The 24,066-nt window shown below is 39.8% G+C and overlaps 1 protein-coding gene across 3 annotated transcripts in view; it reads left to right on the forward strand.

Annotated features, from left to right (window-relative positions):
* The window catches only part of CHD1L (chromodomain helicase DNA binding protein 1 like), a 109,226-nt gene that overhangs the window by 13,031 nt on the left and 72,129 nt on the right, over window positions 1-24,066 (forward strand). For all 3 annotated transcript variants that reach the window (XR_013173897.1, XM_077155893.1, XM_077155892.1), the window contains exon 2: window positions 15,026-15,138. Coding sequence is in view for 2 of the 3 variants with exons in the window: in XM_077155893.1 (XP_077012008.1) it covers window positions 15,026-15,138 (113 nt within the window). In the remaining variant the exon portion in view is untranslated. The remainder of the gene's footprint in view (window positions 1-15,025; window positions 15,139-24,066) is intronic.

The raw sequence follows: 24,066 nt of genomic DNA on the forward strand, positions 1-24,066 counted from the left end.
AACACAATGTTGAATAATAGTGGTGATAGTGGACATCCTTGTCTTGTTCCTGATCTTAGGGGGAAAGTTTTCAATTTTTCCCCATTGAGGATGATATTAGCTGTGGGTTTTTCATATATTCCCTCTATCATTTTAAGGAAGTTCCCTTGTATTCCTATCTTTTGAAGTGTTTTCAACAGGGAAGGAAGTTGAATCTTGTCAAATGCCTTCTCTGCATCAATTGAGATGATCATGTGATTTTTCTGCTTTGATTTGTTGATATGGTGTATTACATTAATTGATTTTCTTATGTTGAACCATCCTTGCATACCTGGTATGAATCCTACTTGGTCATGATGTATAATTCTTTTAATGTGTTGTTGGATACGATTTGCTAGAATTTTATTGAGGATTTTTGCATCTATATTCATTAGAGAGATTGGTCTGTAGTTTTCTTTTTTTGTAATATCTTTGCCTGGTTTTGGTATGAGGGTGATGTTGGCTTCGTAAAATGAATTAGGTAGTTTTCCCTCCACTTCGATTTTTTTGAAGAGTTTGAGGAGAGTTGGTACTAAATCTTTCTGGAATGTTTGATATAATTCACATGTGAAGCCGTCTGGTCCTGGACTTTTCTTTTTAGGAAGCTTTTGGATGACTAATTCAATATCTTTACTTGTGATTGGTTTGTTGAGGTCATCTATGTCTTCTTGAGTCAAAGTTGGTTGTTCATGTCTTTCCAGGAACCCGTCCATTTCATCTAAATTGTTGTATTTATTAGCGTAAAGTTGTTCATAGTATCCTGTTATTACCTCCTTTATTTCTGTGAGGTCAGTAGTTATGTCTCCTCTTCCATTTCTCATCTTATTTATTTGCATCCTCTCTCTTCTTCTTTTTGTCAATCTTGCTAAGGGCCCATCAATCTTATTGATTTTCTCATACAACCAACTTCTGGCCTTATTGATTTTCTCTATTGTTTTCATGTTTTCAATTTCATTTATTTCTGCTCTAATCTTTGTTATTTCTTTCCTTTTGCTTGCTTTGGGATTCGTTTGCTGTTCTTTTTCCAGTTCTTCCAAGTGGACAGTTAATTCCTGCATTTTTGCCTTTTCTTCTTTCCTGATAAAGGCATTTAGGGCAATAAATTTCCCTCTTAGCACTGCCTTTGCTGCGTCCCATAAGTTTTGATATGTTGTGTTTCCATTTTCATTTGCCTCTAGGTATTTACTAATTTCTCTTGCAATTTCTTCTTTGACCCACTCGTTGTTTAAGAGTGTGTTGTTGAGCCTCCACGTATTTGTGAATTTTCTGGCACTCCGCCTATTATTGATTTCCAACTTCATTCCTTTATGATCCGAGAAAGTGTTGTGTATGATTTCAATCTTTTTAAATTTTTTAAGACTTGCTTTGTGACCTAGCATATGGTCTATCTTTGAGAATGATCCATGAGCACTTGAGAAAAAGGTGTATCCTGCTGTTGTGGGATGTAATGTCCTATAAATGTCTGTTAAGTCTAGCTCATTTATAGTAATATTCAGATTCTCTATTTCTTTATTGATCCTCTGTCTAGATGTTCTGTCTGTTGATGAGAATGGTGAATTGAAGTCTCCAACTATTATGGTATATGTGTCTATTTCCCTTTTCAGTGTTTGCAGTGTATTCCTCACGTATTTTGGGGCATTCTGGTTCGGTGCGTAAATATTTATGATTGTTATGTCTTCTTGTTGAATTGTTCCTTTTATTAGTAGATAGTGTCCTTCTTTGTCTCTTTTAACTGTTTTACATTTGAAGTAGAATTTGTTGGATGTTAGTATAGCCACTCCTGCTCTTTTCTGGTTGTTATTTGCATGAAATATCTTTTCCCAGCCTTTCACTTTCAACCTATGTTTATCTTTGGGTCTAAGATGTGTTTCCTGTAGACAGCATATAGAAGGATCCTGTTTTTTAATCCCTTCTGCCAGTCTATGTCTTTTGATTTGGGAATTCAGTCCGCTAACATTTAGTGTTATTACTGTTTGGATAATATTTTCCTCTACCATTTTGCCTTTTGTATTATATATATCATATCTGACTTTCCTTCTTTCTACACTCTTCTCCATACCTCTCTCTTCTGTCTTTTCGGTTCTGACTCTAGTGCTCCCTTTAGTATTTCTTGCAGAGCTGGTCTCTTGGTCACAAATTCTCTCAGTGACTTTTTGTCTGAGAATGTTTTAATTTCTCCCTCATTTTTGAAGGACAATTTTGCTGGATATAGGAGTCTTGGTTGGCAGTTTTTCTCTTTTAGTAACTTAAATATATCATCCCACTGTCTTCTAGCTTCCATGGTTTCTGCTGAGAAATCTACACATAGTCTTATTGGGTTTCCCTTGTATGTGATGGATTGCTTCTCTCTCGCTGCTTTCAAGATCCTCTCTTTCTCTTTGACCTCTGACATTCTAACTAGTAAGTGTCTTGGAGAACGCCTATTTGGGTCTAATCTCTTTGGGGTGCGCTGCACTTCTTGGATCTGTAATTTTAGGTCTTTCATAAGAGTTGGGAAATTTTCAGTGATAATTTCTTTCATTAGTTTTTCTCCTCCTTTTCCCTTCTCTTCTCCTTCTGGGACACCCACAATACGTATATCTGTGCGGTTCATATTGTCCTTGAGTTCCCTGATACCCTGTTCAAATTTTTCCATTCGTTTCCCGATATTTTCTGTTTCTTTTTGGAATTCAGATGCTCCATCCTCCAAATCACTAATTCTATCTTCTGTCTCTTTAAATCTATCATTGTAGGTATCCATTGTTTTTTCCATCTTTTCTACTTTATCCTTCACTTCCATAAGCTCTGTGATTTATTTTTTCAGGTTTTCTATTTCTTCTTTTTGTTCAGCCCATGTCTTCTTCATGTCCTCCCTCAATTTATCGATTTCGTTTTTGAGGAGGTTTTCCGCTTCTGTTCATATATTCAGCATTAGTTGTTTCAGCTCCTGTATCTCATTTGAACTACTGGTTTGTTCCTTTGACTGGGCCATATTTTCAATTTTCTGAGCGTGATCCATTATCTTCTGCTGGCGTCTGGGCATTTAGTCAGATTTCCCTGGGTGTTGGACCCCACAAGTTGAAAGATTTTTCTGTGAAATCTCTGGATTCAGTTTTTCTTATCCTGCCCAGTAGGTGATGCTCGTGGCACACGTTTGTCTATGGGTTCCACCAGTAAAAGGTGGTGTGGGTCCTTTAACTTTGGAAAACTCTTGCCGTGGGGGAGGTTCGCCAGCCGAAGCGGCTTGGAAGAGTGCCAGCCGGCCCAGGGGTCCGAATGCGGGGAGGGTCGTCGGCCGCCGCAGCCCGAGGGGACCGCCTGCCCAATTCTACCAGCTGGCCTGGGAAGGAGGAAGGGGGGGACTCCGGCCGCTTGCCATCCCGCCCAGGAAAGCCCGCGCCCCTCAGCGATCTCACCGGAGCTGGTTCTCCCAGACAGTCAGTCGTTCCAGGATGGGGTACGCTGTTCCTTTGATCTCCATCGTGGCTCCGGGAGCTGCTCTGTATCATCTCCACTCCCCCAGTAGCTGTTCTGGAGGAGGAAAGGTGAGGGTGGCAAGGCTGTCGAGGCCGGTGGCGGAGGAGCCGGTGAAGGCGGAAGAGGGCACGGTGGTGGTTGGAGAGCCGCCGGAGCAGGAGAAGAAAGGGAAGGATAAGATGGCGGATGGAGCGCCGCTGAAGCAAAAGGGGGAAGAGGGAGAGGAGGGCGGGCTGGCTGGCGGGGCGTGAGTGCCGTGCCGGGCCGGCGGACAAAGAGGGAGAAGAGGGCGGGCTGGCTGGCGGGGTGTGAGCGCCGGGCCGGGCCGGCGGACAAAGAGGGAGAGGAGGGCTGTCATGTTTTTTAATGCACTCTGCCAATCTCGTTTTCTTCATTGGTGCATTTACAGCATTTATATTTGTTGTAATTATTAATGTTAGGGCTTAAGTCTACCATTTTATTTTTTTAGTTTACTTTTTGTTTTCTTTTTTCTGTTTTCAGTGGATTATTTGAATGTTTTAGAATTCCATTTTGATTTATTTATATTGTTTTTTAGTGTACCTCTTTCTTAAATATTTCCTTTACATGATTTAGACCCATGAAGCAGTTTTACAATTTTTGTTTCAACTGTCAACATAATTTAGAAAATTCAAGAGGAGAAGGAAAGCCTGTTGGATTTACCCATATTTTTGCCTGCTCTTTTCTTCTCTCCTGGTGTTCCAAGGTTCATCTTTAATCGTTTACTTTTTTCTCAAGAACTTCTCTTAGCTGTTCTCATAGGGTAGGTATGCTGAGGAAAAATTTGTTTAGTTTTCCTTCATCTGAAAATGTCTTACTTTTCTTGTCATTACTGAAGGATATTTTTGTTGGAGCTAGGGTTCTGTGTTGACGGTTATTTTCTTTCAGTAACTTGAAAAATGTTGTGCTACTTCTTTCTGGGCTCCAAGATTTCTGATGAGAATTCCCATCATTTTGTTTGTTTTTCCTTTATAGATAACGTGTTTTTGTTTTTCCTTTATAGATAACGTGTTTTTGTTTTTCCTTTATAGATAACGTGTTATTTTTCTCTGGCTGTTTCTTTCTGTTGTTTGTTCACATTGGATAATTATATTCTTCTATTTTGCCCCTCACTTTTTCTTTCTTCTGTTTCTTACATTCTGCTGTTGAGCCTCTCCACTGAGATTTTTTTTATGGTTAGTGTATTTTCTAGTATTAAAGCTTCCATTGGGTTGGTCTTGTGTCTTCTGTTTCTTTGCTGAGGCTTTCTGTTTATCTGCTTGTTTCAAGGGTGTTTATAATTGCTTGTTGGACTAGTGTTATCACTGCTGCTTTAAAATTTTTGTCAGATAATTGTAAAATCTGTGTCATTTTATTTTCATTAGCTTGAAATTTTCCTGGTTCTTGGTATAGTGGTTTTTTTTTTTTTTTTTAATTGAAGCATGGACAATTTTGTATCGGGGTCTGAGACTGGATATTTATAGACATTCTGTTTTCACAGTCATGGCACACTGTTCTGGCAATAGAAGAAGAGGACTTGCCACCTCTTTATGCCAGGTGAAGGTAGAAGTCTACGTCTTCTCTTGGACTTTTGACACTTGTGGGTGGAGAGGGGAGATCTAGCTTATGGCTGGTGAGGGTGGAGTTCTAGCTCCTCATTTAGTCTCCATGTTCTGTGGTGTACCACTTGGGGTAGCAAAATTACTGACTCTTCACGAGGCCTCCCCTGACATCACCAAGGGGTGAGAAATGCAGAAAGGGCTTGTTGCTACTCGGTGCAGGTGGAATTCCATGCTCCTCATGGGGTCTCCACAGACACTGTGGGGATAGGAGCAGGAGTGGGGAGGACCACATAACTGGCGAGTGAAGATAAAAAATCCCTGCTTTTGTTTTATCTCATACTATTCCAGGGGAGATGGGACGCCTCATTCCAGTTTCGTGACAATGGAATGTAGGCTCCCCACTTGCCTTTGTGGTTCTGGGTGGTACAATAGTTTTTTTTTTTTTTTTTTTTTAATTTTTTTGTTTTATCTTGTGGTGTTTGGATGGAATAGGATTGTTACTGTCTAAAAGTTATCTGTCTTGGTAGGCGGCCCCTTTTCTAGTCCTTTAGTTTGTGGAAGCAGGCTTTTCCAGATTCTTTACTTCCAGATATGGGATATATGAGACAAAAATGGAAACTCAGGGAACTTACACCTTGTTATTCCTTGGATTCTGAGGTCCCTAGCCAGTCTACCCTCATTATCTTCTTATATTTGTTTTTATGTATAATGTTCAGGATTTTTTCTTTTATCTAGTGGATGGAATATGTTGAAGTACATCTACTTCTTCTTCCTGGAAGTGAAAATCTCTGAGTTTCACATTTTAATCTTTTGATTATTGAATTTTCTAGAGTTTTCTTATCCTCATATTAGATGGTATCTACCACATAAAGCTTTTATAAGGACTGAATGAGATGATTTATGTAAAGTGTTTACTATTTTTCTTTTGGTATATAGTAAGTGCTTAATAAAAAATATTGACTGTAAATCTTTCCAGTGTTCTACAATTATTGTATGTTTTTTTTTTTTTTTTTTGCATGTTTGTTTTTTGTTTGTTTGTTTTTGCATGGGCAGGCACCAGAAATCGAACCCAGGTCTCTGGCATGGCAGGAGAACTCTGCCTGCTAAGCCATCATGGCCCACCCTGTATATCTTTTTAATGAACTTGAGTCCAAACCAGAAAGCTATGCTTTTGTTAGTAGTTCTTATATAAAGTATGTTGGGGACCTTCTCTCTCCCTAGGATCTAGCTATTCTATGATTTTTTTTTCCCTGAGAGAGAGAAAAGAGAGGCAGCAGAAGCTCCATGCGAATTTCAGAATCTTCAGCTGATGTTCTAAGTTACAAGTGGCCAGAATGTGATATACCAGAAACAGAATGGCTTTTGTTTTTTTTTGTGTGTGTGTTTTAAAAATATTTTTATTGATAAAACAACATATAAACACAAACATTCTTAACATATAAACATTCCATACATGGTGTACAATCAATGGCTCACAATATCATCACATAGTCATATATTCATCACCATGATCATTATTTAGAACATTTGCATCACTCCAGAAAAAGAAATAAAAAGAAAAAACTCATACATACCATACCCCTTTTACCCTCCCTCTCATTAACCACTAGTATTTCCATCTACCCAATATATTTTAACCTTTGTTCCCCCTATTTTTAATCCATATTTTTTACTGATCTATCCATACCCTAGATAAAGGGAGCATCAGATACAAAGTTTTCACAATCACACAGTCACATTGTAAAAGCTATATCATTATACAATCATCTTTAAGAAACAAGGCTACTGGAACACAGCTCTACAGTTTCACGTACTTCCTATAGCCACTCCAATACACTATAAACTAAAAAGGGATATCTGTATAATGTGTAAGAATAACCTCCAGGATAACCTCTTGATTCTGAAATCTCTCAGCCACTGACACTTTATTTTTCTCATCTCTTTCTTCCCCTTTTTAGTCAAGAAAGCTTTCTCAATCTCTTGATGCCAGGTCCTAGCTCATCCTGGGATTTCTTTCCCACATTGCCAGGGAGGATTTGCACCCCTGGGAGTCACGTCCCACGTAGGTTGGGAGGGCAGTGGGTTCATTGCCATGGTGGCTTAGAGAGAAAGGCCACATCTGAGCAACAAAAGAGGTTCTCTGGGGGTGACTCCAGGCTTAATTTTAAGTAGATTTAGCCTATCCTTTACAGGAATAAGTTTCACAGGGGCAAACCCTAAGAGTGGAGGCTTGGCCTATTGATTTGGTTGTCCCCACTGCTTGCAAGAGCATCAGAAATTCTCCAGATGGGGAAGTTGAATCTTTCCCCTTTTCTCCCAATCCCCCTAAGGGGACTTTGCAAATGCTTCTTTATTAACTATCCAGATCACTCTGGAATTTATCAGGGCATCACAGTAACCTAGACAAACCAACAAAATCTGATGCCCTGTTCAAGATTCTCTGTCCTTATGGTGTTCAACTAAACTGACCATATGAATTAAATTAGGAAATGCACTACCCAAAATGTAAAGTTTGCACTAAATAAACATCTCTCCCTTTAGTCTCACACAGAAGTTGAAGTTTTAAGATATGGACAATATCATCCTTTACCCAGTCTTCTGATATACCGTGGTTCTATCCTGATCAGCTTCATTCATATCTCTACTCAATGTCTGATTACTTTTTCAACTTTTTAAACATTTCCAGTATGGGTAACTGCTGACTTTTATAGCTTCAGAGCTCTGACTCTGAGTCTCAGGTGTCACATAAATACCTGAAGTTTCTGGGGAATACCATGTTATTTGCAAAGAGCTCAGTACCTCAGAATTAAAATTAACAGTTACACTTCCTGAGTATGTGGCTACTGTAAGAGTTTACAATCTAGAACCTTTACAATAAGCCCCAACCTTATAAACCATGCTCTTGGTTTTATGTTATAGTTAGTCCATATAATTGAGGCATGATAATATTTATCTTTTTGTTCCTGACATTTCATTCAACATACAGCTCTTAAGTTTCATTCATCTAGATGCATGCCTCACAACTTCATTCCTTCTTGTGGCCACTCAGTATATGTATACACCTTAGTTCCCCCTTCCATTCCTCAGTTGTTGTACCTTTAGTACCTCCATTCATTGTGGATCACTAACACTACTGCCGGAGACACCAATGTGCAAATAGCTCCTCCAGGTATATACTGAGCAGTGGGGCTTCAGGATCATATGGCAGCCCCATCGCTAGCCTCCTGTAGAACCACCACACTGCCCTTCAAGGGGCTAGACCTCTCATTTCCCTACCGGCGGTGAATAGGTACATTTCTTTCTCCACATTTTCTCTAGCACTTGTTTCTCTCTGACCATTTTAAAATAATTTTATTCACACATTATACAATCTACCCTAAGTGTATAGACATGCCTTCACCACCATCTGAAGGTGTTTCCTGTTCTTCCACAAAGAATCCATACCCCTTTCCCAATCCCCCCACCCCTGCTGACATTTAGTTTTGGCATAATGCCATTGTTACATTCAGTAGAAGCATATTGCAACAACTGTTGATTATAGACCCTAGCTTACATTGATTGTACTTTTTCCCATATACCATCTGTTCTAGTTTGGTAGCTCCTGGAATGCAATATACCAGAAATGGAATGGCTTTTAAAAAGGGAAATTTATTAAGTTACTAGTTTACAGTTCTCAGGCTGTGGAAATGTCCAAATTAAGGCACCAACAATAGGTTACCTTCACTCAAGAAAGGCCAGTGAAGTTCATGGTTTCTCACTCAACTGGAAAGGCACATGGCAAACATGCTTTCTCTCCAAGCTTCTTGTTTCATGAAGCTACGCTGGGGGCGTTCTCCTTCTTCATCTCCAAAGTTCACTGGCTGGAGGACTCTCCTTGTGGGACTCTCATCATTCTGAAGCTTTCTCCAAAATGCTTCTTTTAAGGGTTCCAGTAAAATAATCATGACCCACCTGGAATGGAGGGAGTCACATATCCCACAATAGGGTGAGCTACATCTCCATGAAGATAATCTTATCAAATCTCCAACCTAAAATGTTGAATAGGGATTAAAAGAAAAGGCTGCCTCCACATGATGGGATCAGGATTAAAGCATGGCTTTTCTGGGGTACCTAATCCTTTAAAACCAACACACCATCTGTTTTCAACACCCTGCAATACTGTCATTCCTTGGTTCTTCCTCCTGGAAAAAACATTTTTTAATTTGTACATTTAATCACAGTCATTGTACACTCTAGGCATTCCTAGATTATACCATCTCATTCTTTATCCTCTATCTTACTTTCTGATTTCATAGGTGCCCCCAGCCCTTCTCCCTCAACCACACTCATATTCAGTTTCATTCAGTGTACTTACATTATTGTGCTATCCATATCTGAATTTTTACAATTGGTCTTGTTGTACGATCTATATTCCTTCAGCACCAATTGCCCAATCTCTACTTTATTTCTATCTCCTGATAACCTGTGTTCTCAACTTAAATTCTCCAAGTTCACTCATTGATGTTAGTTCATATCAATGAGACCAAACAGTATTTATCCTTTGGTTTCTGGCTAATTTCACTCAACATAATGTCCTCAGGGTCCATCCATATTTTTACATGCTTCATGACTTTATTCTGTCTTACAGCTGTGTAAATACTCCATTGAATGTGTATACCACAGCTTGTTTAGCCACTCATCCATTGATAGACATTTGGGCCATTTCCATCTTTTGGCAATTGTAAATAATGTTGCTATAAACATTGGTGTGCAAATGTCCGTTTTTATCCTTACTCTCATGTCCTCTGAATAGATCCCTAGCACCTCCCGAGGAACCACCAAACTGCCTTCCACAGTGGTTGTACCATTTTACTGTCCCACCAGCAGTGAATAAGTGTACCTCTTTCTCCACATCCTCTCCAGCACTTGTCGTTTTCTGTTTTTTTTTTATAATGGCCATTCTAGTGGGTGTGAAATGCTATCTCATTATGGTTTTGATTTGCATTTCCCTAATAGTCAGTGAAGTTGAGCATCTTTTCATGTGCCTTTTGCCATTTTTATTTCCTCTTCTGAGAAGTATCTGTTCATGTCTTTTGCCCATTTTTTAATTGGGCTGTTTGTCTTTTTAGTGTTAAGTTGAAGAATTTCTTTATATGTTCTGGATACTAAACCCTTATCTGATATGTGATTTCCAAATATTGTCTCCCATTGTGTAGGCTGCCTTTTTACTTTCTTGACAAAGTTCTTTGATGCACAAAAGAGTTTAATTTTGAAGAGTTCCCATTTATCTTTTTCTTTCTTCAATGCTCATCTTTGGGTGTGAGATCTAGGAAACTGCCTCCCATTACAAGTTTTATAAGATATTTCCTTATATTTTCTTCTAAAAGGAGAATGGCTTTTAAAAAGGGGAATTTGGTTCATTGCAAATTTACAATTCTAAGGCTGTGTATATGTCCAAATTAAGGCACCAACAAAAGGTAACCTTTACTCAAGAAAGGGAAATGAAATTCAGGGTTTCTTTCTTAGCTAGAAGGGCACATGGCAAAATCTGCTAGCTTTCTCCCATGGCTTCTTGTGTCATGAAGCTCCCCTGGGGGTGTTTTCATCTCCAAAGGTTTGTGTGCATGGGCTCTACAGCTTTTTCCGAAATGGTTCCCTCATAAAAATCCAGTAAGCAACCCCACCTTGAATGGATGGAGACACGTCTCCATCAAAACTACCTAATTAAATTTACTATCCACAATTGAGAGGGTCACATCTCCAAGGTAACAATAAAAAAGATACTACCCAGCAATACTGCATGAGGATTAAGGGACATGGCTTTTCTGGGTCCACAACAGATTCAAACTGGCACAGCTGTCCTTGTATACTGTTAATGTCCTTAACATAGCATGATTTCAATTCTTAACACTGCTTCTCTTTTTTTTAAAGCATAATTCACTCTGATTCTATCTCAGTTTTTTGACTTTAGCAAACATGGCAAATTTAAATAGTTGTTCTTAAGCAAATAGACACACATATAAAACATGTATTATTGTTTGTTATGTTGCATCGGTTACATCTCACTTCCTAGAATAGACACTGGAATGAGACTTAAGCAGGTGCAGGCCAAATCCCAGGTTGGCTTTTTTTTTTTCTTTTTTTCCTTGATTCCTACTTTTGTTTTATTTTTTTCCTTTTTTCTTTTTTTAATTTAATTTTTTTCCTTCATTTCCTTTTTCCTTTTTTTAATTCAATTTTTTAAATTAGAGAAGTTGTAAGTTTACAGAAAAAATTGTGTAAAAAATAACAGCATTCACTTCCACCCCACCCCATTATAAACATTGCATTTATGTGGTACCTTTGTTAAAATTGATGACAAAATGTTATAGTTGTACTATCAGCTATAGTACATGGTTTGCATTATGGTGCATTTTTTCTCCAATATTCCATCCTATTATTAACACCTTGGATTAGTGTGGCATGTTTGTTATAATTCATGAAAGAGCATTTTTATAATTGTACTACTAATTATGGTCCATCATTTATAATAGGGTTGAAGTTTTCATTTGACAGGTGGCTCTGGTAACACTTGTCAGGCTGTTTTAGGGCTTTCAGTATGGTGGAGTATTAGTAAGGGTTTTGTTGAGAGGAGATATCTAAATATTATGAGATTTTTATTACAAATGGTTTCATGCAACTGTGAGGATGGGCAAGTCCGAATTCTGTAGGGCAGGTTACGAGCTGTGAACTCTCATGGTTTTCAGTGATTCCCTAGGAGAAAATGGCTGACTGAAGTAGAGATGGAAATTCTCTCTTCTGACTGCTGAAATCATAACTTCTCCTTTTAAAACCATCAGCTGATTGGATGAGACATTTGTCATTGTTGACAGCAATATTCTCAGTTGATTGGACATGTAATCAGCCATAGATGTAATCAACTTACCGATGATTTAAGTTCACAAAATGCCTTCACAGCAACAATCAGGCCAGTGCTTCCTTAAACAAATGACTGGACACCATCACCTGGCCAAAATGACTCATGACCCTAACCATCACAGTCCACCTCTTGTCAGTTTAGCAGCATTGCACATCACCTTAAACCATACTTAATCTCTAAATAAAAAATAGTAACAGTCATATTTTTACCTAACAATATTCAGCTGTTGTGTGTGCAAACAGAAATGTACTAACTCTCTCCAGAATACGAAGGAAGTCCTTGGGTAATAGTCACTCTTTTTTTTTTTTTTAATTTATTTATTAATTAAAAAATAAAGAAACAAAATAAAACAACATACATAATCAGTAATTCACAATATCATCACTTAGTTGCATATTCATCATTTCTTAGAACATTTGCATTAATTCAGAAAGAGAAATAAAAAGACAATAGAAAAAAATAAAACGAACACAGGAAAGAAAAAAAAAAAAGATTATACCTACCATACCCCTTACCCCTCACTTTCATTGATCACTAGCATTTCAAACTAAATTTATTTTAACATTTGTTCCCCCTATTATTTATTTTTATTTCATATGTTCTACTCCTTTGTTGACAAGGTAGATAAAAGGAGCATCAGATATAAGGTTTTCACAATCACAGTCACATTGAATATTCACTCTTAAACTTGATATCCTATAATTTCAACAGTATGACATGAAACTAATGCAACATATGTCATATGATAAAGGGATAAAATCAGGAAAGTATGTACATAACATATTTCATATTTGTTTGTACATATACGAACATTCATAATGAAACGAAGAAATATTCCCAACCATTACAGTTCTTGTTTCTGTAACTGGTCACATGGTTGTATTTCATATTTACCATTACCTTCTTCCACTGTCCATCCCATGTTCCTTTACCTTCCACAAGCACCTCATATAATCATGTTTCTTTGCCTGGTGGATGACCCAAACCTTCATTCCTGAAGTTTCTGGCCATTGGTAAACTTCCTGGATTGCGTTACATCTTCCATTATCTTTAGTCACAGGGCATGGTAGTACTAAGACTCCCTAGGGGATCTCCTGTATTTAGCCAAACATTACCTCTGTTGTGTAGTTGGGTTCCTATTTCCCCTTGACAATTGAGATCAATCACCCCAGCCGGTATAGTAATCTTCTTTGCCTGTTGGTTCAGAGGCATGAAGAGTCCAAAGTGACCAGGTGGCAGTCTTAACTTCCAGTTTAATTGAATTGTTATGTCTCCTAGTGGAAGGACTCCTCCCTTTGGAACCAAGACCAGCAGAGCTTAAGCTTGCAGGGACTGGAAGCAGATTTTTTTCTAGTGTATCATTAGGGTTAATAGTGAGTAGTGCCACTCCCAACTCTACCCCTTGATTACTGGAACCTAGAATCCTGGCAATGGGAGAAACAGCACCATTCAGTGGATGCTGATGCAGAGCATACACAGCCTCCTGGAGAACACTGCCCTAGCTCTGCAAGGTATTGCCACCTACTTGGCACCATAATTGGGTCTTCAAAAGGCCGTTCCACTGTTCTGTTAATCCAGCTGCTTCGGGATGAAAGGGAACATGGTAAGCCTAGAGAATTCCATGAACATGTGCCCATTCCTGCACTTCATTGGCTGTGAAGTGGGTTCATTGATCAGAAGAATGCTATGTACAATACTATGACAGTGGATAAGGCGTTCTGTAAGTCTATGGACGGTAGTTTGGCAGAAGCATTATGTGCAGGGAAGGCAAACCCATATCCAGAGTATGTGTCTATTCCAATTAGAACAAATCACTGCCCCTTCCGTGATGGAAGTGGGCCAGTGTAATCGTCATGCCACCAAGTAGTAGGCTGATCACTTGGGAATGGTGCCATATAGGGGACTGAGTATTGGTCTCTGCTGCTGCCAGATTGGACACCAAGCAGTGACTTTAGACTGATCAGCCTTGGTGAATGGAAGTCTGTATTGCTAAACCCATGCGTAATCTCCAACCTTACTACCACCTTGGCCACTTTGTTCATGAGCCCATTGAGCAATGACAGGAGTGGCTGAGGAAAGAGGCTGGCTGCCATCCACAGAATGGTCCATCTTACCCACTTGATTATTGAAATCTTCCTTTGCTGAAGTCATTATCTGGTGAACATTCACAAGGGATGCAAATATCTTTGTGTTTTTTGCACTCAGAAAGGTCTGTTCACATACCTCTTCCCCACACCTCTTTGTCAACATTTTCCCAATTATGTTCCTTCCAAATCCCTGACCATCCAACCAAACCACTGATGACAGCCCATTAATCAGTATACAGAAGCACTTCTGACCATTTCTCCTTTCAAATAAAACGAACAAATAGGTGTTCTGCTCAAAATCCTGCCACTGAGATTTCCCTCTCACCACTGTCCTTCAGGAATGTCCCAGAAAGAGACTATGGTGCTGCAGCTGTCCACTTACAGGTGGTATCTACACATTGTGCAGAACCATCTGCAAACCAGGTCTGAGTTTTCTCTTCCTTGATCAGCTTGATTATAAGAAACTTCCCAAGTGGCCATAAATGTGGGCTGGGAAGGAGAGAAGGTAACATGGTAGGAGGGGTGCCATGGGCATTTGGGGCCACCTCCTCATGTAATGTGTGCCTTTAGGGCCTGCTCAAGCCTAATTTGTATATACCACTTCTATTTATGTGGAATTTTATGACCATGTACCAAATCATAAAGTTCTGCATGCCCAACTTTTTGACTTGGTAGGTCAGGCAACGCCCAAGCTCACTATAGGCACCTCTTGGTCTCCTGGTGACTACGGCTTTAGTAAGGCTCATTAGCAATCTAAAAGCTGTTTCTCAAAAGAAGAATAGTTTGCCTTCAGAAAATGTTACCTAAACCTCACAAAGTAGCTTGGAAGTTAGCAAATGTTTACTATCTTCCTTTCCCAGCAATGGATATGGCCTGTTGTTCCATGGGTGGGGATTTGGGAGTTTAGGCCAAGTTCTTCAGTTGAAATCTTAGAACGTAGCTCATGTTTGTGCTGAAATGTCTGCTATTTGGATTTGCTGCATTTTTTTTTTTTTTTAAATTTCTAGGGGTTTATCTACGCTCTTATCAACTGGAGGGAGTCACCTGGCTGGCACAGTGCTTCCTTTGTCAGAATGGTTGCATCCTGGGAGATGAGATGGGTCTGGGTAAGACCTGCCAGGTATGTTACTGTGGAGTGGCCACTGTTTACCTTCACTGAAATGCTTCCTTACAAATTGCTATCATCTTTAGCTGCTTGTTCCTGGTATGTGTTTTTATAGACATAAAGTATCTGAACATTTGTTCCGAGTTCAGGGCCTTGGAGTTGATTTTCTGCTCATGGGTATTGTTTTAAATTGAGTTATTACCCTTATTGCACCTGGTTTTTGATGTATCCTGAGTTAGAATTGTAATTGATGAGCCTGGACACATGGTTTTTCCCTATGTAAAGCAAATATACCTGTCCAGGGGTCAAGTTCACCCTGACCTCTTTAGCCGTACTTTATCCAGCTAATTGAGTGGTTTTAATATTGCTTTCCATTCCTCAGTGGGTGTTGGCTAATTTCCATTTCACTCTCATGCTAGAGAATTGCAGAGGTTGAATCAGTAGTGAGTTCAAGTTTGAGGATTTCATAGCTAATCAAGAAAGAGATTTGAGTGCAGGATGGCAGTAACACAAGCTATTTATCACCTTTAACAGATTTTAGTGAGGGGGGATGTTTCTGTCAGCAGGAGACTTTCAGAGGCTACAGGTTAAGGGAAAACTCTTAGGGAGAGGGGAAGGAGGAAGGGGTCCCTTAGGTGTCAAGGTTTGTTACAGTGAGCATGAGAAGGGCCTTGCACAGAACTCCATGGGGGCAGAGGTAGTGTGGGGTGTTAAAACTGTAAGGTTTTATCTTACCTATGGCTAGCAGTTGTTGGGTACATTTTTGTAGGTATGTAAAACAGGTCAGCTTCAAATGTTAAAAATTGCTTATTTGGACTATTTTTAAAGCAGTTGGCTGTAGGAATTTGAGTTTGGAGCTAGCAGGCTTTTGGTCCAACTAACAGACCCAGGCTGTTGTGAAGTAAACAAAACACAAAACCAATTCACTGAGGCCATTATATTTGTATAACAATAAATACCCTGTGCTTTCCAAAATTCCTTTGCTATCTAATGTCCTTAATGGAAGCTAGGGTAGAGTCTAGAGTTCTGGAGAATCAGAGGTGGCCTCTCTGTGCCTTGATAAGCAGGTTGTATCTGTCTTGACATTGATGGGTGCCTCTGGCAGGATGATCAGTAATGCAACTCTTTGTTGACAGATGTCAGTGGTAGGTGTGGATTGATGGAAAGCCCTTGGGTTAATCATACAATGTTTTCTTATCTGTAGGATATCAAAGAAAATCAGAGCAGTTAGGATATATGGTAAAGAGGTAACTTGATTAGAAAACATGGAGGTGTAATTTTCCCAATCCCAAAAAGATTTCAGGGTCTCCTCAGTTTACGTGGCTCAACTGCCTCCTTCAAGTCTAACTTTGTATACATGAACTGCAAGGTGGAGCAGCTGTATGCATAGGCTAGTCTGGATATGTGTTGGAGACCACTATATTTAAGCCAGGTATACCTCATCAAGCTTGGCAATAATCAGTATGTAAAATGACCTCTGAGTAAAGGTACCCTGAGCTATAAATACAACCCGCATTTATTACCCTTAGCTTTCTTCGGGTAAACCAATCTGGTCTTTGTACATTCCTGCACTGAGAGCTGTGGAACTAGAAATAATTTCCCAGAACAAGGTTAACAGCCTCTTGGACCAGATGAAAGTCTTTCCTTTCAATCTCCTTTGCCTCCTATACTGGAATTGCCCTATTGGTGTCATTCAGAATCTGGAAATTCTGCTTGTCCTTTGCCTTTCCCCAGGATGTTTATATGGCTCTACTTTTAGATTCCTAAAAATATACCACCTCCAAATTCATTTTACTGAAATTTGATTGAGAAGTTTTGCATCTATGTTTATGAAAGATATTGGTCTGCAGTTTCCTTTTCTTGTAATATTATTTTAACATTGGAGTCAGACGGGCCTTATAGAATGAGTTGAGGAGTATTCCTTTCTTTCCAGTTTTCTTTTCTTTTTTTTTTTTTTTAAATATAAACTAGTATTTTATTGGTAGCATTTTAGGTCATATAAAATATGTAATGACATAAGTAAGCAAAATATCTTAGCTTTAGAAATATTTGAAAATCACAAAGTTCAAATGAATATAAACTTAAGCTTTCTTGCTTCCACTCATGACACATTCACCATCCCTGTGCTTGGATTTTTTTTTTTTTTTTTTTTTTTTATAGCTCAGATGCAGCTTCATTCAGTGTTTTAACATGATTACTTTACAATTAGGTATTATTGTGCTGTCCATTTTTGAGTTTTTGTATCTAGTCCTGTTGCACAGTCTGTATCCCTTCCGCTCCAATTACCCATTATCTTACCCTGTTTCTAACTCCTGCTGGACTCTGTTACCAATGACATATTTCAAGTTTATTCTCGAATGTCCGTTTACATCAGTGGGACCATACAGTATTTGTCCTTTAGTTTTTGGCTGGACTCACTCAGCATAATATTCTCTAGATCCATCCATGTTATTAAGTTTATCCTATCTTAAAGCTGCATAATATTCCATCGTATGTATATACCACAGTTTATTTAGCCGTTCTTCTGTTGATGGACATTTTGGCTGTTCTTCTGTTGATGGACATTTTGGCTGTTTCCATCTCTTTGCAATTGTAAATAACGCTGCTATAAACATTGGTGTGCAAATGTCCGTTTGTGTCTTTGCCCTTAAGTCCTTTGAGTAGATACCTAGCAGTGGTATTGCTGGGTCGTATGGCAGTTCTATATTCAGCTTTTTGAGGAACCGCCAAACTGCCTTCCACAGTGGTTGCACCCTTTGACATTCCCACCAACAGTGGATAAGTGTGCCTCTTTCTCCGCATCCTCTCCAGCACTTGTCATTTTCTGTTTTGTTGATAATGGCCATTCTGGTGGGTGTGAGATGATATCTCATTGTGGTTTTGATTTGCATTTCTCTAATGGCCAGGGACATTGAGCATCTCTTCATGTGCCTCTTGGCCATCCGTATTTCCTCTTCTGGTAGGTGTCTGTTCAAGTCTTTTTCCCATTTTGTAATTGGGTTGGCTGTCTTTTTGTTGTTGAGTTGAACAATCTCTTTATAAATTCTGGATACTAGACCTTTATCTGATATGTCATTTCCAAATATTGTCTCCCATTGTGTAGGCTGTCTTTCTACTTTCTTTTTTTTTTTTTTTTTTAAGAGAGAGGGAGGAAAGGAAGGAAAGACAGAGAAGGAAGGAAGGATGGAAGGAAGAAAGGGAAACATTTTTAAACATTTTCTTGTTTTATTATATTTTGTTTGTTTGTTTGTTTTTTACATGGGCTGGGGCCGGGAATCGAACCGGGGTCCTCCGGCACGGCAGGCAAGCACTCTTGCCCGCTGAGCCACCGCGGCCCGCCCTCTACTTTCTTGATGAAGTTCTTTGATGCACAAAAGTGTTTAATTTTGAGGAGCTCCCATTTATTTATTTCCTTCTTCAGTGCTCTTGCTTTAGGTTTAAGGTCCATAAAACTGCTTCCAATTGTAAGTTTCATAAGATATCGCCCTACATTTTCCTCTGACTGTTTTATGGTCTTAGACCTAATGTTTAGATCTTTGATCCATTTCGAGTTAACTTTTGTATAGGGTGTGAGATATGGGTCTTCTTTCATTCTTTTGCATATGGATATCCAGTTCTCTAGGCACCATTTATTGAAGAGACTGTTCTGTCCCAGGTGAGTTGGCTTGACTGCCTTATCAAAGATCAAATGCCCATAGATGAGAGGGTCTATATCTGAGCACTCTATTCGATTCCATTGGTCGATATATCTATCTTTATGCCAATATCATGCTGTTTTGACCACTGTGGCTTCATAATATGCCTTAAAGTCCGGCATCGCGAGACCTCCAGCTTCGTTTTTTTTCCTCAAGATGTTTTTAGCAATTCGGGGCAACCTGCCCTTCCAGATAAATTTGCTTATTGGTTTTTCTATTTCTGAAAAATAAGTTGTTGGGATGTTGATTGGTATTGCATTGAATCTGTAGATCAGTTTAGGTAGGATTGACATCTTAATTATATTTAGTCTTCCAATCCATGAACACGGTATGCTCTTCCATCTATTTAGATCTTCTGTGATTTCTTTTAGCAGTTTTTTGTAGTTTTCTTTATATAGGTTTTTTGTCTCTTTGGTTAAATTTATTCCTAGGTATTTTATTCTTTTAGTTGCGATTGTAAATGGGATTTGTTTCTTGATTTCCCCCTCAGCTTGTTCATTACTAGTGTATAGAAAAGCTACAGATTTTTGAATGTTGATCTTGTAGCCTGCTACTTTGTTGTACTCATTTATTAGCTCTAATAGTTTTGTTGTGGATTTTTCCGGGTTTTCGACGTATAGTATCATATCGTCTGCAAACAGTGATAGTTTTACTTCTTCCTTTCCAATTTTGATGCCTTGTATTTCTTTTTCTTGTCTAATTGCTCTGGCTAGAACCTCCAACACAATGTTGAATAATAGTGGTAATAGTGGACATCCTTGTCTTGTTCCTGATCTTAGGGGGAAAGTTTTCAATTTTTCCCCATTGGGGAAAATATTAGCTATGGGTTTTTCATACATTCCCTCTTTCATTTGAAGGAAGTTCCCTTGTATTCCTATCTTTTGAAGTGTTTTCAACAGGAAAGGATGTTGAATCTTGTCAAATGCCTTCTCTGTATCAATTGAGATGATCATGTGATTTTTCTGCTTTGATTTGTTGATGTGATGTATTACATTAATTGATTTTCTTATGTTGAACCATCCTTGCATACCTGGTATGAATCCTACTTGGTCATGATGTATAATTCTTTTAATGTGTTGTTGGATACGATTTGCTAGAATTTTATTGAGGATTTTTGCATGTATATTCATTAGAGAGATTGGTCTGTAGTTTTCTTTTTTTGTAATATCTTTGCCTGGTTTTGGTATGAGGGTGATGTTGGCTTTGTAAAATGAATTAGGTAGTTTTCCCTCCACTTCGATTTTTTTTAAGAGTTGAGGAGAGTTGGTACTAAATCTTTCTGGAATGTTTGATATAATTCACATGTGAAGCCGTCTGATCCTGGACTTTTCTTTTTAGGAAGCTTTTGGATGACTAATTCAATATCTTTACTTGTGATTGGTTTGTTGAGGTCATCTATTTCTTCTTGAGTCAAAGTTGGTTGTTCATGTCTTTCCAGGAACCCGTCCATTTCATCTAAATTGTTGTATTTATTAGCGTAAAGTTGTTCATAGTATCCTGTTATTACCTCCTTTATTTCTGTGAGGTCAGTAGTTATGTCTCCTCTTCCATTTCTTATCTTATTTGTTTGCATCCTCTCTCTTCTTCTTTTTGTCAGTCTTGCTAAGGGCCCATCAATCTTATTGATTTTCTCATAGAACCAACTTCTGGTCTTATTGATTTTCTCTATTGTTTTCAATTTCATTTATTTGTGCTCTAATCTTTGTTATTTCTTTCCTTTTGCTTGCTTTGGGATTCGTTTGCTGTTCTTTCTCCAGTTCTTCCAAGTGGACAGTTAATTCCTGCATTTTTGCCTTTTCTTCTTTCCTGATAAAGGCATTTAGGGCAATAAATTTCCCTCTTAGCACTGCTTTTGGTGCGTCCCATAAGTTTTGATATATTGTGTTTTCATTTTCATTCGCCTCTAGGTATTTACTAATTTCTCTTGCAGTTTCTTCCTTGACTCACTCGTTGTTTAAGAGTGTGTTGTTGAGCCTCCACGTATTTGTGAATTTTCTGGCACTCCGCCTATTATTGATTTCCAACTTCATTCCTTTATGATCCGAGAAAGTGTTGTGTATGATTTCAATCTTTTTAAATTTTTTAAGACTTGCTTTGTGACCTAGCATATGGTCTATCTTTGAGAATGATCCATGAGCACTTGAGAAAAAGGTGTATCCTGCTGTTGTGGGATGTAATGTCCTATAAATGTCTGTTAAGTCTAGCTCATTTATAGTAATATTCAGATTCTCTATTTCTTTATTGATCCTCTGTCTAGATGTTCTGTCTGTTGATGAGAGTGGTGAATTGAAGTCTCCAACTATTATGGTATATGTGTCTATTTCCCTTTTCAGTGTTTGCAGTGTATTCCTCACGTATTTTGGGGCATTCTGGTTCGGTGCGTAAATATTTATGATTGTTATGTCTTCTTGTTGAATTGTTCCTTTTATTAGTAGATAGTGTCCTTCTTTGTCTGTTTTAACTGTTTTACATTTGAAGTAGAATTTGTTGGATATTAGTATAGCCACTCCTGCTCTTTTCTGGTTGTTATTTGCATGAAATATCTTTTCCCAGCCTTTCACTTTCAACCTATGTTTATCTTTGGGTCTAAGATGTGTTTCCTGTAGACAGCATATAGAAGGATCCTGTTTTTTAATCCCTTCTGCCAGTCTATGTCTTTTGATTTGGGAATTCAGTCCACTAACATTTAGTGTTATTACTGTTTGGATAGTATTTTCCTCTACTATTTTGCCTTTTGTATTATATATATCATATCTGACTTTCCTTCTTTCTACACTCTTCTCCATACCTCTCTCTTCTGTCTTTTCGGTTCTGACTCTAGTGCTCCCTTTAGTATTTCTTGCAGAGCTGGTCTCTTGGTCACAAATTCTCTCAGTGACTTTTTGTCTGAGAATGTTTTAATTTCTCCCTCATTTTTGAAGGACAATTTTGCTGGATATAGGAGTCTTGGTTGGCAGTTTTTCTCTTTTAGTAATTTAAATATATCATCCCACTGTCTTCTAGCTTCCATGGTTTCTGCTGAGAAATCTACACATAGTCTTATTGGGTTTCCCTTGTATGTGATGGATTGTTTTTCTCTCGCTGCTTTCATGATCCTCTCTTTCTCTTTGACCTCTGACATTCTAACTAGTAAGTGTCTCGGAGAACGCCTATTTGGGTCTAATCTCTTTGGGGTGCGCTGCACTTCTTGGATCTGTAATTTTAGGTCTTTCATAAGCGTTGGGAAATTTTCAGTGATAATTTCTTCCATTAGTTTTTCTCCTCCTTTTCCCTTCTCTTCTCCTTCTGGGACACCCACAATACGTATATTTGTGTGGTTCATATTGTCCTTGAGTTCCCTGATACCCTGTTCAAATTTTTCCATTCGTTTCCCGATAGTTTCTGTTTCTTTTTGGAATTCAGATGTTCCATCCTCCAAATCACTAATTCTATCTTCTGTCTCTTTAAATCTATCATTGTAGGTATCCATTGTTTTTTCCATCTTTTCTACTTTATCCTTCACTTCCATAAGCTCTGTGATTTATTTTTTCAGGTTTTCTATTTCTTCTTTTTGTTCAGCCCATGTCTTCTTCATGTCCTCCCTCAATTTATCGATTTCGTTTTTGAAGAGGTTTTCCATTTCTGTTCGTATATTCAGCATTAGTTGTTTCAGGTCCTGTATCTCATTTGAACTATTGGTTTGTTCCTTTGACTGGGCCATATTTTCAATTTTCTGAGCGTGATCCTTTATCTTCTGCTGGCGTCTGGGCATTTAGTCAGATTTCCCTGGGTGTTGGACCCCACAGGTTGAAAGATTTTTCTGTGAAATCTCTGGGTTCTGTTTTTCTTATCCTGCCCAGTAGGTGGCGCTCGTGGCACATGTTTGTCTGCGGGTCCCACCAGAAAAGGTGGTGTGGGTCCTTTAACTTTGGAAAACTCTTGCCGTGGGGGAGGTTCGGCGCGGAAGCGGCTTGAAAGAGTGCCAGCCGGCCCGGGGGTCCGAACGCGGGGAGGGTCGCTGGCCGCCGCAGCCCGGGAGAGCACCCATCCGATTTCCTAGTCGGCCCAGGGCGCCAAGCGTGGCGGGAGGGCGCCAGCCGCCGCAGCCTGGGAGAGTGCACCATTCCCAGCCGGACCGGAGAGTCACGTGTTTGGAAGGAATCCCCCCGGTCACCGTTCTCCGCGGCCTGGGGATTTCCGATCCAATTCTCTCAGTTGGTCCGGGGGGCCTCGCGTGGTAGGGGTGCCAGCCACCGCGGCTTGAGGGGACCCCCTGCCCAATTCTGCCAGCTGGCTTGGGAAGGAGGAAGGGAGGGACTCCGTGGCCGCTTGCTGCCCCACCCGGGAAAGTCCGCGCCCCTTGGCGATCTCACCAGAGCTGGTTCTCCCAGCCAGTCAGCCGTTCCAGGATGGGGTACGCTGTCTTTTTGATCTCTGTCTTGGCTCTGGGAGCTGTTCTGTATCGTTTCTACTCCCCTAGTAGCTGTTTTGGAGGAGGAAAGGTGAGGGTTGCAAGGCTGTCAAGGACGGTGGCGGAGGAGCCGGTGAAGACGGAAGAGGGCACGGTGGTGGTTGGAGAGCCGCTGGAATAGGACGAGAAAGGGAAGGATAAGATGGTGGATGGAGCGCTGCCATAGCAGAAGGGGAAAGAGAAGGGCAAGATGGCGGCGGGAGCGCTGGCGGAGAAAGAGGAAGAGGAGGGCTGAATGGTGGCGGGAGCGCTGCCGGCAGAGAAAGAGGAAGAGGAGGGCTAGATGGCGGCGGGAGCGCCGGCGGAGAAGGGGGAAGAGGAGAGCTAGATGGCGGCCGGAGCGCCGGCGGAGAAAGAGGAAGAGGAGGGCTAGATGGCGGCGGGAGCGCCGGCGGAGAAAGAGGAAGAGGAGGCCTGAATGGCGGCGGGAGCGCTGCCGGCGGAGAAAGAGGAAGAGGAGGGCTAGATGGCGGCGGGAGCGCCGGCGGAGAAGGGGGAAGAGGAGGGCTAGATGGCGGCGGGAGCACCGGCGGAGAGAGAGGAAGAGGCGGGCTAGATGACGGCGGGAGCGCTGGCGGAGAAAGAGGAAGAGTTGGGCTGGATGGTGGTGGGAGCGCCGCCGGCAGAGAAAGAGCTCTTTCCAGTTTTCTTGAAGAGTTTATGTAGAAATTGTATTATTTCTTCCTTAAATGTTTTGTAACATTCACCAGTGAATCCGAACTTGTTTGGCAGTAAAAAATAAGTTTCTCTAAATAGCATCCTGAGCAAAAGCCTAGTAGAATGGTTTTAATCCAGTAA

The sequence above is a fragment of the Tamandua tetradactyla genome, chromosome 4, assembly GCF_023851605.1.
Source record: "Tamandua tetradactyla isolate mTamTet1 chromosome 4, mTamTet1.pri, whole genome shotgun sequence".
Classification (NCBI taxonomy): Eukaryota; Metazoa; Chordata; class Mammalia; order Pilosa; family Myrmecophagidae; genus Tamandua; species Tamandua tetradactyla.